The sequence below is a fragment of the Arachis hypogaea genome, chromosome 2 (genome assembly GCF_003086295.3).
Source record: "Arachis hypogaea cultivar Tifrunner chromosome 2, arahy.Tifrunner.gnm2.J5K5, whole genome shotgun sequence".
Classification (NCBI taxonomy): Eukaryota; Viridiplantae; Streptophyta; class Magnoliopsida; order Fabales; family Fabaceae; genus Arachis; species Arachis hypogaea.
The window spans coordinates 60,562,077-60,575,413 of NC_092037.1; the positions used below are offsets into that span (position 1 = coordinate 60,562,077).

General features: G+C 38.4%; 2 protein-coding genes across 2 annotated transcripts; both read left to right on the forward strand.

Annotated features, from left to right (window-relative positions):
- Positions 1–5,778, forward strand: LOC112745243 (L-galactono-1,4-lactone dehydrogenase, mitochondrial). Its single transcript, XM_025794858.3, has 6 exons — positions 1–1,043; positions 1,578–1,828; positions 2,982–3,164; positions 3,677–4,097; positions 4,915–5,055; positions 5,260–5,778. The coding sequence occupies exons 1-6, from the start codon at positions 393–395 to the stop codon at positions 5,416–5,418; spliced, it is 1,806 nt and encodes a 601-aa protein (XP_025650643.1). The 5' UTR covers positions 1–392; the 3' UTR covers positions 5,419–5,778.
- A 4,263-nt stretch (positions 5,779–10,041) lies between these two features.
- On the forward strand, positions 10,042–11,634 carry LOC112725929 (uncharacterized). Its single transcript, XM_025775477.1, has 4 exons — positions 10,042–10,356; positions 10,523–11,033; positions 11,125–11,504; positions 11,593–11,634. Exons 1-4 carry the CDS (start codon positions 10,042–10,044, stop codon positions 11,632–11,634), a joined length of 1,248 nt encoding a protein of 415 aa, XP_025631262.1.
- Positions 11,635–13,337: the final 1,703 nt, after the last annotated feature.

The window sequence follows — 13,337 nt, forward strand, 5'->3', positions numbered from 1 at the left end:
GACAACAACCCATTTCTTACTAACCTTATGATGAGGGTGATTTTGTCAGTCCCAGACTAGAGCTCAACTTATATATAGTAAGTGGAAACAGACAGACAAAGCTTTGCGACCTTCACACCTACGTTCAGAGTAGACCACTTGTCACTCTGCCAAGCCACAGTGATCACACCTGTGGATGTTTTTTCTGAGCCACACCATACAACTTCCCTTGTGACTCTCAACAAACAACAGGAAGGTTCCCTGCTTTTGTTGGTGAGTCGCTTCGCTTGGTCTATCTTCGTCCAATTCTCGGTCACTCTTCTCACTCAACTGACAACTCTGCTTTCTACTCTTCAGCATTAGAGTTTCCACCCCTCTCTCTCTCTCTCTCTCTCTCTCTCTCTCTCTAAGCGATGCTGAGAGCTCTGCTTCTCAAACGCGCCCTTCGTCTCCCCCATCACCGTTACCATCACCACTTCCACTCACATCCCCACCCTCTCCGAACCCTCCCCTCCACCACCATCCACCAGTACCTACGCCGCTTCTCCTCCTTACCACCGGAGCCCTCCACTGATGACCAAACCCTAAAGTACCTCGGCTACGGCGCCCTCCTCCTCTTCTGCGGCGCCGCCACCTACTACTCCTTTCCTTTTCCCGACAACGCGCAGCACAAGAAGGCGCAGATCTTCCGCTACGCCCCGTTGCCGGAGGACCTCCACACCGTCTCCAACTGGAGCGGGACCCACGAGGTCCAGACTCGCAACTTCCAACAGCCCGAGACCCTGAAGCAGCTGGAGGACATCGTCAAGGAGGCCCACGAGAAGAGGACTCGCATTCGGCCTGTCGGTTCGGGCCTATCTCCCAACGGCATCGGGCTGTCGCGGGCCGGAATGGTAAACCTTGCATTGATGGATAAGGTGCTGGATGTGGACAAGAAGAGCAAGACTGTGAGGGTTCAAGCTGGGATCAGGGTGCAGCAGCTTGTGGATGGAATCAAGGACCATGGCCTTACCCTTCAGAATTTTGCTTCCATTAGGGAGCAACAAATTGGTGGCATCATTCAGGTTCTTTAATTTCTAGGGTTCACGAATTGGTTGTGCTTTGATGAACTGGTTTTATTTGAGTCATTCTCTGAATTTGAGTTTCAATTGAATGGGTGTAAGTTCATATCAATTAGTTCATGGCATATCATGATTTCACCAACTAGGTAGCGAACTGCTTACCAATTCAATCCTCGTACCTGAACGTCATATGTATATTTTCCACATAAAATATTTTATATATGGCGTACCGAGTTCCCGTTCCCATACTAGACTGTATTGCGTTCTATGTAACTATTGTTCATGGGTACATTATACATGCCATATTGATTCAGCCACTTATTTGCCACCTTACTCAAATATGTAGAGTATTCCGTAATTTTTACAGTTGATGGTGCCTATACACAAATACTGGGTTGTTGAACTAATTTGGTCATTAATTGGCTACTGGATATGTTAAACTGGATTCGTACATTATAATTGGTCTTGTTGAAGTGATTCTTACATTATGATTCATGTGAAGCTGGGAACTTCGTCTGTTTTGCTCTTGGGCGTTAGGTTGGTGCACATGGAACTGGTGCAAGATTGCCTCCAATTGACGAGCAGGTGATTGCCTTGAAATTGGTGACCCCTGCCAAGGGGACAATTGAGATCTCGAAAGAGAAGGATCCAGAGCTGTTTTATCTTGCTCGTTGTGGTCTCGGGGGACTTGGAGTTGTGGCTGAAGTCACCCTTCAGTGTGTCGATCGACAGGAGCTTGTGGAGCACACAGCTATCTCATCTATAAATGAGATAAAGAAAAATCACAAGTAATTCTTTAGTGTTCTGTTTCCATTTTATGTCTTTCTTCTTTGAAGTTAGCAAATACATTGAACACCATTGCCCCCTTAATAAAATTGCGCTGTTTAGTAAAAGAGTGACTCAATCCATATGGTTTCCAAGTTCAATCACTCTATGGTTTAGGTGGGTAAGATGGATGCCGCCTTAGTCCTATAAATAGAGGCTAGTTCTGTAATAGAGCCTCTGGAGTCTGATCTGATATAATAAAAATAAGCGAAGAAGAGTATTCGGACTTCCTGATAATTTAAATCCTTTCATAGCTTTGGGTTTGCAAATCTAGCTAGATTTTTCTGCCAAGATTCAGTATTTTGAATACAACTGAGCACCATGGTGGTGAGTGCTTGCTATTTCATTTTATTTATTTATTTCAGTGAAGGAGTTTAGTATAACAATTTGGTCTATCACACCAAAGAAAACATTTGGTGTGACATATCAACCATTTAGAGAATACTTTTTTTTCTAATTTACCTTTTAAAAATAAGTTTGGACTTAAAAAATTATGCTGCACTTAATGGCTGCTTGTAAAGTTTGTTTTTGAAAAATGTTTGCATAATGAAAAACTTTAGACATGTAAAACAAATTCTTGTAAAACTGGAACTTCAATATGTTTTTTTCAAGTTGAATTTTGCACATAAAGAAACGGCAAATGGTAAATGGTAATTTTAAATGCAGAGAAAATATAATATATAGAAACATAATACGGTAAAGATGATCTTAGCCACCCATAAATGTGCACAATATCATAATAGTCCTTCATTTCAATGTATATTAAATTTGTACTCCAAAAAGCATTGCAATATCATGTTAAATCTTGCATTTTGGATATTAAATTTGATTTTAACATGATATTAACAAAGGTCATTGACTTTCACTGAACAATCACTTGTCCTAAAAGTGGGGACCACTTCAATATTTACATATATAGTTGGCAACCAAAATTTACTGATGTAATCTTCTGGTAAGTATTTTAATCATATGCATGTGCAATCCGCATATATTTCTGCTGCAGCATTACTTGAATCTGCCTGTATCTTTTATGTTAATTATCTTTTTGTAATTTGACCTAAGATAGTAGGGATCATCTTCAGAAGATTTAGATTGTCCCTTTTCCATCATATGCAGGAAACTGCTGTCTGAAAATAAGCATGTCAAGTACCTTCATATCCCATATACTGACTCTGTTGTGGTTGTGAGATGCAATCCAGTTTCAAAGTGGGGCCCTCCCAAGTTTAAACCAAAATATACCAAAGATGAAGCGATTCAACATGTACGTGACCTTTATAGGGAGTCCCTCAAAAACTACGGGTACTGCTACACCTATTGCATTATTTTCAGTGTATATGGTTCACTGACAAAGTAATTTTCTCATTGCTTTGTTCTCAAATAAAGGCTATTAGAAGGTGCAGTTTGCTGTCCTAATTTTGGCATTTGTTTGGCTTCTTTTTCCCGATATTTTATTTTATTTTGCTTAGACATTCTCAAATGATGACATTTTCAAATGATGTATACCTAACATTCTGATTAAGAATTAGATAGACAACATATGATAAGGATGGCATGATGTATCCTTTTCAGGGATGTCATGATGCTAATGGTTTCATATATATATTATTGGACATGGACTAGTAAAATGTTAATATTTTTTATTGATCCGAGAGTGGTTTATTCAAGCATTTATGGATAATTCGAAAGTGTCTCAGTAGCTTAATTTTATGTTGATGTTCTAATTATATCATAACATAAAGTTGACTGATTTACTATTTTACTGTTGCCATTTTGTGAACTTCTTTTCACATGATTACTATTTGTGTATACAGAGCATATGGATCTAAGGGTAGTTCATCAGGTGACAGTGAACAGAACATAGATGAGTTTTCTTTTACAGAATTAAGAGATAAGCTAATTGCATTGGATCCTCTTAATAAGGAACACATAATCAAAGTCAATCAAGCTGAGGCAGAGTTCTGGAAGAAGTCAGAAGGATATAGAGTTGGATGGAGTGATGAAATACTGGGCTTCGATTGTGGAGGCCAACAGTGGGTGTCGGAGACATGCTTCCCTGCAGGAAAACTAGCTAGCCCGAGCATGAAAGACCTTGAATACATTGAAGAGTTGAAGAAACTCATAGAGAAGGAAGACATACCGGCTCCTGCACCAATTGAGCAGCGATGGACAGCTAGCAGTAAGAGTCCCCTGAGTCCTGCTTCAAGCCCATTCGAAGATGATATATTTTCTTGGGTAATACTATCCTATCCTGGACAATCAAATGATTGCTGATAGTACTATGAATATAATTCTAAATTATAGTTCAGCTGCAGAAATGGTATTACACGACCATATAATTTGAGCTTAGCACTGTGCTTTCGTTATGTTTACTGTTCATTTGCTGTCACATCCCTCATGAATTTTTGGTTATTAGATCAGCAAAATTTTCTGCTTTTGGTTACGTGACAATAATTGAAATGCATGAGCTTCCCATTCTTTTTCTAATGAGAGTGTTTCGAATATGATTTAATTTCATGGACATGGGGTTCAATTTTGACCAAGGTATGAAGTTTCACCATGATAGGAACAGGTTTGGAGTGGTTTATAGGAGGAGAGTAAGGAGTAGATAAGCTGAATTTTCACTGCTTTCACTACTTAATTCATAATTGTTGCTGGTTAGCTCTTTTAAGCTAGTTTAGCAGGTTAGGAGCAGGAGTGCTAGGCTTAACTGCTGCTTATAAATACTAGGGGTTAGTTTGTTTTAGTGAGTTAGAAAAATTCTGTGTTGCTGTTAGTTTAGGAGAGGGAAACTCTCTCCAGAGTTGGTTAGATCCAATAGTGTACTTCAATAAGGGATTGTGATTTACAATCCCTAGTTCATCAATAAAATCCCTAATTTCTGCTAGATCCTTTCACACCAACATGCAAATTTTGTTTCAGAGCTTAACTGGTTTGCCGAGGGGAGAAGATATCCAAACTTGGCATTAAATCCTTTGGTTCCTCTATGAATTATAGCATCATTATGTTGGTTTGAAATGATTTGGTGGTCATGTTTATGTTAATGTTTCAGGTTGGTATTATCATGTACCTCCCAACCACGGATGCTCGCCAGAGGAAGGAGATAACCGAAGAATTCTTTCATTACCGACATTTAACTCAGGAAAAATTGTGGGATCAGTACTCTGCTTATGAACACTGGGCTAAGATTGAGGTAATAATCTAACCATCTTAACGAAAATAATTGAACATGGACATGGAAGTCTTTATTGTCTCAGAACTGTAATGAGAAGAGTCTTATCCATGAAATCCAAGTCTCCAATCTGTTGATATCATCTGCCACCAAACATTTGGAATTGCAAATTGAGCGAAATGTGTTTGAAATTTTTTAATTTCTCTGTTTATTACCTACCTTTAGGTTCCAAAGGACAAGGAAGAGCTTGCAGCTCTCCAAGCACGGATAAGACAGCGGTTTCCAGTGGATGCATACAATAAAGCGAGAAAGGAATTGGACCCCAACAAGATCCTATCAAATAACATGCTGGATAAGATCTTTGCAGAATCAAACACACTATAATTTTAGGTTGGTAATTCGTTTACTTGTTCTTGTGCTAATTTTTGAAACAGCCACACTTTTTGAAACTTAAGGTTGCATAATTTATCTGGTACACAATCAAGATTATTTTGCATTTTTCATCAACATATTCTTTCAGTTTATTGTGTAAGTTGAGTTGCCTTGGGCTGAAAGGGAGCTATAAGAATTGTGATGTCATGTAATATATCAAGATTCAAGTGGTGCTGGTTTGTTCCTTACATTCTGTTTTCAGCCCAACATAAATAGGAAGCATAAAGATAGGGTGAAGGCAGAGGAAATGTACTGTGTTGATATACTTGTATAAGGAAAATTCTATGGGCACCTAAAAATTTCTTTGTTTCATCCTTTTCTTCTATAACAATTAACAAGGGTTGGAAATTCGATTAAATTGGAAAATGAAATAAAAAAGTTGAGAACTTTTCTTGATGTCGAATTTAGAAGTCAAAATGTGGGATTCTTGTAACATTAGGCCTTGTGTAAAATGTCTCCTCTTTTTGTCGCCGTTGTTTCTGTTTCCTGGATTCATCTGTCATGGATACCGCGTGGGCTTGGCTGTCCCGATCTTCACTGCCATCTGCCAACGATTTAGTCCATCAGCTCCCTGCGAACTAGTACTTGGTTTCGAATCTCAGATTTGTTTTCGAATTTTTCTTTTATTTTTATGTTGTTGAATGTTGATGAAAAGGAGCCTAAGAGCAACGGTGGAGTTGTCTGTGTGATCTTAAACTCATGGGTTCAAGTTGTGTAAACAGCTATTGATGTAATTATCAGGTGGCTGCCTACATTATATCCTTTGGGTGGGGTTCTGTCCTAGACCCTCGGTTAACACGGTTAATCCAATACAAATAAACGTTTTATACAATAATATATGTATTTTGAGTACGAACTCAATTAAATAATACGAATATTTTCGACTGGCATTGTAATCTACTATTTAGCTCTTGTGCCCAGCAAAATTGTAACTAAATATTTAAAATGGTAAAATTTCAAAATTTTATTAATTGAATAAATAATTAATTTATTTTATTTAAATAAAAAAGTCCCTGATATGATGATCCTCACTTAGACCCTTGTTTGAAACTTGTTAATAATGTCAAAATGAGATGGCAAAAGAAAAAAAAATTATTTAATGTAAAATCACCAAACTATTAAAAATTTAGAAGAAAATAAGTTCTCATCATTCTAAATTCTCTCCTTTCATATATTGTTTTTTTTTTTTTTTTACAAATAAGTTGCTATATATATAGATCATCTCTATTATATTGAGATAATTATATTGGTGAATATTAGTACTAAAATTATCTAATTATATTTCTTTATTTTATATTTATTACTTCTTTTTTATTTATTTATTTTACAACACGTTATTAACATGAGACTCTGATCAAATTTTAGGGAGACTCAAGTAATAAATTTTTATTATGTTAAAATTCTCTTATCTTGAATTTAAATATTTAATGCTCTTGATATATCTAGAAACAACTATTTATCATAGATACTAGATATTGAAATTCATCTTGATTCAATGGATCTTGAAAATACCATTAAGGCTGAAAATAATACATTCCAGAAGGATAAAGCCAAAGTCATGATCTTCCTTCATCGTCATGTTGACGAAGAATTGAAAAATGAATATCTCACGTTAAAAGATCTTGCAAATATGTGGAAAGACCTCGAAGAAATGTATAATCATCAAAAGACGGTGATACTTTTTCAAGCCCGATATGAATGGACGCACTTGCGTCTACAGGATTTTAAATCCATAAATGAATATAATTCAACGATGTTTCAAATCACCTCACGAATGAAATTATGTGGGGAAAAGATAAATGATAATGACATGTTAGGGAAAATATTCTCGACCTTCCTTGCCTCGAATGTGCTCCTACAGCAGCAGTATTGAAAAAAAGGATTTAAAAAATATTATGAATTAATTTCTTGTCTTCTTGTTGTTGAACGCAACAATGAATTACTTTTAAGGAATCATGAAGCGCACTCAGCTGGCGCTGCCCCATTTCCTGAAACAAATGCGGCAAATCATAACCTCAGAAGAGGTAAATGACAAAGTTTTGGTAACAAGAAAAATTATGGAAGGAAGAAAAATAATGTTCACAAGAAAGAATCTCACCAGAAGTCGGATAACGAAAGAAATAATGCGCAAAATAAAACAACAGAGGATAAATATTTTCGTTGTGGTGGAAAGGGCCATTGGTCGCGTACCTGTCGTACCCCAAGGCACATAGTCGATCTTTATCAAGCATCTTTGAAAAAGGACGACAAAGGAGAGGAAACAAATTTCGTTTCAAATGATGCTGTTGAAAATTACACTACTCATTATGATGTATCTAATTTCTTTGAGGAGCCTAAAGAAAATATTGGTCATTTAATCAATGATGAAATAGTTTAATATGTGGGATTGTTAAGTATTCATGTAAATAAATAATGTAATAAACTTTTTATTAAGTTTTCTATGCATTTGAATTTCAAGCATGATGTATATAAATAATGTTTAATAAAGTATTTATGTTTAGGGTAAATACCCTTTCCGGCCCCTGAACATTTTGAGTTGGGACATATCGCACCTTTATCACCTAGAAACCTCAACCAGGTCCTCTACCATCAATATTACTGGACATTTCGAACCCTGTGACCGGTTGCCAACAGGTTGCCTGGATGACATGTCAGGTGGAGGCTAACTTGTCAATTGCAGGCGCCACGTGTCGCCACATGTAAGTAGAATTTGTTGCAGGGACTCAAAACCCCCTCCCTGCAACTAAAACGGCGTCGTTGCATTGGTTTCAAATTCTCCCCTCACCTTCGAGGTACAATTACTGTAATCTCCTTCTTGTTATTAGTCATTCACTAAAAAGCCCTAACTGTTCATCTCCCAGCATTATTTTCCCTCCAGAACCTTTGCACGAAGCTAGAACGGTAGTGTGGTATAATCAAATCTGTGATGATCGTGTGGAGGAGTTGGTTGTTGACTGTGTGAGATGGCAGTGAAAGGTTAGTTCCTTTTTTCAATTTTCACGTTGTTAGTTGAAGAATGTAATTGTTTTCCATGCATGTCTATGAGTGGTGTGAAGGCGTTGAGAAATCTAGTGAGTATTCCAGGCAATGAAATTTGTTTGTAGTGATTTTAGTGATGATAATGTTGTTGGCATTGTTGTTCATTATGGTAAAACTTTAATGATCCGGGTTATAAATGTTACAGATGTCTGTGTTTGTGATCCCTGTGTTTAACCATGGCAGAAAGCTTGTTAGAGCTAATGGTAAGCTACATTACTTAGATAGGAAGGTAGAGAAGTTTCCTCCAATAGATATTGATTTTTTAAACAAGAAGGACCTGGAGGAACTTTTCAAAGGTTTGGGGTACTTGACATACAAACAAATCTACTGGCATGACCCAACTGTTATTGAGTTCGAGGATGGTCTGCATGTGCTCTATGGTGACAAGGAGATTAACGATATGTGTGATTTCACTATGAGCAATAATTTGAAGGAGTTCCACCTTTACTTTGAGCATGGAGTGGATATTCCTGTTGTAACTTATGATGAGCCTGTGGTGGAGAAAGTGATTTTTGAAGATGACGATGTGTTGGTGGTGACAGAGTCTCAAAATCTTCTTCCTCCTCCTATGATTCATACGAGAGTGCTGAAGATGAAGCTTACAAGCCCCCTCCTCCTGGGTATGAGACTGAGAGTTCTGAGGAGCATGTTGATGTACAAAGAAAAAAGAAGAAAAATTGGAAGTATGGCTCACCTAAGACTATGGCAAAGAGAAGGGCCTCTAGGAGGTATACTGGTAAGAGGAGGAGGAAACATGTTCTAAATAGGGAAATAGAAAGTGGGCCTAGCAGTGGGGATTCAGGGTTAGGCCAAGGCCCGGGTAGTGGAGGCTATGTTGGGCCGGATCGGGGTAATATGGAAGGCCCAGATAGTGTTGGAAATGTGGGGCAAAAAGGGGCTGCAACTGAGTCTGCTGAGAAATTTGTTGATGGTACTGAGATTGTATATGAATATGAATCTGAGGGGTTTGTGACTCCCGTTTCATCTGATGATGAGAGGGGCCCTACTGGTCTAGATTTTACTAAGGGAAAAATATTTGGAGAGGTGCAGTTTAGGCTAGGTATGCAGTTTGCAACTATGGATCAATTTAAAAGAGCACTCAAGGATGTGTTTGTGCAAGATGGAAGGGATTGCATGTACCTCAAAAATGACCCGGGGAGAGTTAGAGCAGCTTGTGCGGAGGAAGATTGTCCTTGGTTGATATTTGTGTCAAAGAACTTGGTGACCAAGTCTTTTGAGGTCAAGACATTTCACAGTGAGCACACATGTGGCCGGGACTATGGAAGCAACCTTGCTGATAAAAATTGGGTTGCTGAGAAATCGGGATTGCGACTGAAAACGCAACCAAAATTGACACCTAAGGAGGCCATGCAACATTTGAAAGAAGACTATAATATTCAAGTGAATCGAAAGATGATTACATGAGCAATAAAGCAAGCTAGGGAGACTGTGTTGGGTAGTGAAGGGGCACAATTTGGGAAGCTGAGGGACTACCTGAGTGAGATACACAAGAGCAATCCAGGGAGCACATCACATATGAACACGTTACCCCAGCCACAAGGGCCAAACTTGTTTCAGAGATTGTATATCAGTTTTGATGCTTGCAAAAGAGGCTTCAAGAATGGGTGCAGGCCACTCATCGGGCTGGATGGGTGTTTCTTGAAGGGCTACTATGGGGGCCAACTTCTTTTTGCAGTGACACAAGATGCAAATAATCATGTTTTTGTCATTGCATTTGGTGTAACCAGGGTTGAGAACATTGATAATTGGAAGTGGTTTTTGACTTGCCTTGAGGAGGACTTCGGGGCAAGCATGCTCTTTGGATGGCATTTGATGTCAGATCAACAAAAAGTAAGTTACACAGTTACTAGCTATCCTCCATTATATTTAGTTAGTTTGTGATAAATTAACTGTGTGATATAATATTCTGCACGGTCTTGTAAGGGCAGTCCAAGAGGTGATGCCAAATGCATTTCATAGGAACTGTGTGCTGCATATGTGGAAAAATTGTGAAAAGAGGTTTAGGGACAAACAGGTTAAGGGTTGTGTTTGGGAAGCTGCTAGGAGCACAACTCCAGTTCAGTTCAAGGCTGCTATGGATATGTTGAAATCTGTGAGTAATGGAGCTTGGGAGTACATGAGTAAATTTGACCCTAAGGTATGGTGTAGGGCGTTTTTCAATCACTATCCTAAGAATGTTGCTGTAACAAACAATATGTGTGAGTCTTGGAACGCAGTGATTGTGAAGGCTAGGAAAAAACCAGTCCTGACACTGTGTGAGGAGCTACGGGTTCATGTTATGAACAAAATGGCTAGACACAGGAGGATTCTGGGGACCTATAAAGGAAGGCTGGCACCAGTCCAGCAAATGAAATTGGACAAATGGATTAAGCCACAAAGCCACAAGTGGAATACTCAATGGTGTGGTGACAATGACAGGGTGGTATTTGAGGTATCCAGGAATACACAGAAGTTTGGGATTAACCTGAAAAATCAAACATGCACATGTAATTCATGGCAGCTCACAGGTAAGGTGTATGCATGTCTAATAACTCAATTTAATTTGGTAATGCTGTTGAGCCATGGATGATGTGATATTTTATAAAATATGTTATGTAGGTGTACCTTGTGTTCATGCTGTTGCAGCAATATCCAGAGTGAGGGTAAAATTAGCTGAAGACTTTGTGTCTCCATTTTTCACTATGGAGGCCATAAGGAAGACATATGACATTTGTATCAATCCTGTGCCCAGTGAAGAGTATTGGAAACAAACTGACCAACTGAAGGCAGACCCACCAAAAATTGTGAGACCTGTTGGTAGACCAGTTAAGAGGAGAAAGGAATCAGCTACACCTCCAGCTCCAACGGATGGAAACAAGGTCAGGAGGTCCTTCCAGGTTACCTGTAGCAAATGCGGAGAGGCTAGCCACTACTTCAAAACATGTAAGGGAGCTCCTAAGACACCAAACTGGCAACCACAGAGCAGGAGAAATAACAAGGTATGAAAAAATGTTAAAGAAAATTTGCTTTTCTTTCTGTCTCCATGGAATACTATGAATTGTTTGTAATCACTTAATCATTGTTCAGGGTGGAACATCTGGCCACACTCACAACAAACCCATGCATTAGAGGCCGAATCCTACTTTAGAGGAAATTAGGGTTAGAACTGTGAATTTTACTTTACTATGCTTTTTGTTCTTTAGGTTTAGTGATGTGCTTGTCTGTGTGATTTTTTAGACCTTATTGGAGTGCAATATTATTTTTTAAATCTAACACAGGATAAGATTAAGAAGCATAAGAAAAAGCCACCAAAGAGGCCACATGCTTCACAAGAGGAAATCCTAATCACTCAGTCTGCCCCTCCAGTGGTAAGTGTTATTCACTATAATATGCAGTCTAACTTGTTAAATCAATTTTTTTAAGGAACTGGTTGATTTTGGTTATTGTTGCATAGCCGTCCCAAGGTGAACCTGCAACACCAGGCCAGCCAACATCTTCACAACCAGGCCAACCAACTTAGGCACCCCCAGTCCAACCAAGTTCTGCAACATCAGCCCAGCCAACTCAGGCACCACCAGTCCAGCCAAGTCCTGCACCACCAGTCCAGCCAACTCCTGCATAACCAGCCCAGCCAAGTGCCAGATTCAGGCCCAAGCTGAAGACTTTTAGGCCACCAAGTCATCTGAATCCACAAATAGACCACCAGTCAGCAGCTACACCATAAAATCTTGAGGCCAACTCCAAGGAAACAGTTGCTGCTTCAAGTGGAGGAACCTCTTCAGACTTATTAAAGTTCATTCCAACACCAAATTTCAGGCCACCAAAGCAGAATTAGTTACCTAGGCTTCTTAGACCATGAGACTTATCTGTTTGTAATGCTGTTTAAATTGTTTTGGTTGCTACTCCTGAATTTGGAAAAGTACTACAATAGTAGGGACATGTTTTTTTGAAAAACTACTTGGCCTCACATAGTTTGTGACTTTTATTTTGTTAACTTTGTCTGGTGTACCTTGTGTGTTACCTTATACAAACTTTGCTTCACATGGTTTGTGAGCTACATATTCCAAATATTGGATTTATGAAATGACAATATATAATCCTTATATAAATGTGCATTATTACTATGTTTTTAGGGTCTTTCAAACATGATTCTGTCAATCAATTACACACAAATCATGAAATGCAGAAAATACTCATAACATACTAAAGAATGTCTATTAATCCAGATCTATATGTTTATTACAATTTCATATTCTTTTCCTTCACTACATCCATAACTTGTACCCATTACAAAACACTAAATTCACAAGTCAAAGGCTTATAAACATTATACAGATGTAACTAGACTGCATCCCTTTCCTATTACAATGCCCAACAAAATAAATCCAAACACTTTCCATCTGCTAAGAGCACCACTGTTCTTCTCATCATTTTTGACCTCATCCATCTTCTTCTCTATCTCTGAAATTCTTTCTTCCATCTTTTTCGTTGTATCTGCTACTCCATCTTGAAGCACTTCATCAATACAAAAAGAGGCAACATACTCATCTAGCTAGGCAAAGTATTTGCAATGTCCTGTGTTGTTCTAATCAACCTAAACATTCCTACTATTAAACTCCAACAGGTTACCCAAAGAATGCAGTAACCCAAATATTCAAGATTTCAAAAAAAATTTACCTTAAAATAAGAACACCCAAAGAAAAGTCTCCTTGGGTTTTTTGAAGTGCCAGACTCGAACAAAATGGCGTATGATCCGCAATTGTAAACTGCAGGAACAAATTTCTTCTTCATCCTTCTCGACGCTCCTTCCAGAATGCTTCCATCGGCACTCA

Coding starts and splice junctions, on each gene's coding strand:
- LOC112745243 (XM_025794858.3), top strand. CDS start 393: ATGCTGAGAGCTCTGCTTCTCAAACGCGCCCTTCGTCTCCCCCATCAC. Junction 3,165..3,676: donor GAGTCCCTCAAAAACTACGG/GTACTGCTACAC, acceptor TTGTGTATACAG/AGCATATGGATCTAAGGGTA. Junction 4,098..4,914: donor AAGATGATATATTTTCTTGG/GTAATACTATCC, acceptor TTAATGTTTCAG/GTTGGTATTATCATGTACCT.
- LOC112725929 (XM_025775477.1), top strand. CDS start 10,042: ATGAACACGTTACCCCAGCCACAAGGGCCAAACTTGTTTCAGAGATTG. Junction 11,034..11,124: donor TAATTCATGGCAGCTCACAG/GTAAGGTGTATG, acceptor TATGTTATGTAG/GTGTACCTTGTGTTCATGCT. Junction 11,505..11,592: donor AGAGCAGGAGAAATAACAAG/GTATGAAAAAAT, acceptor ATCATTGTTCAG/GGTGGAACATCTGGCCACAC.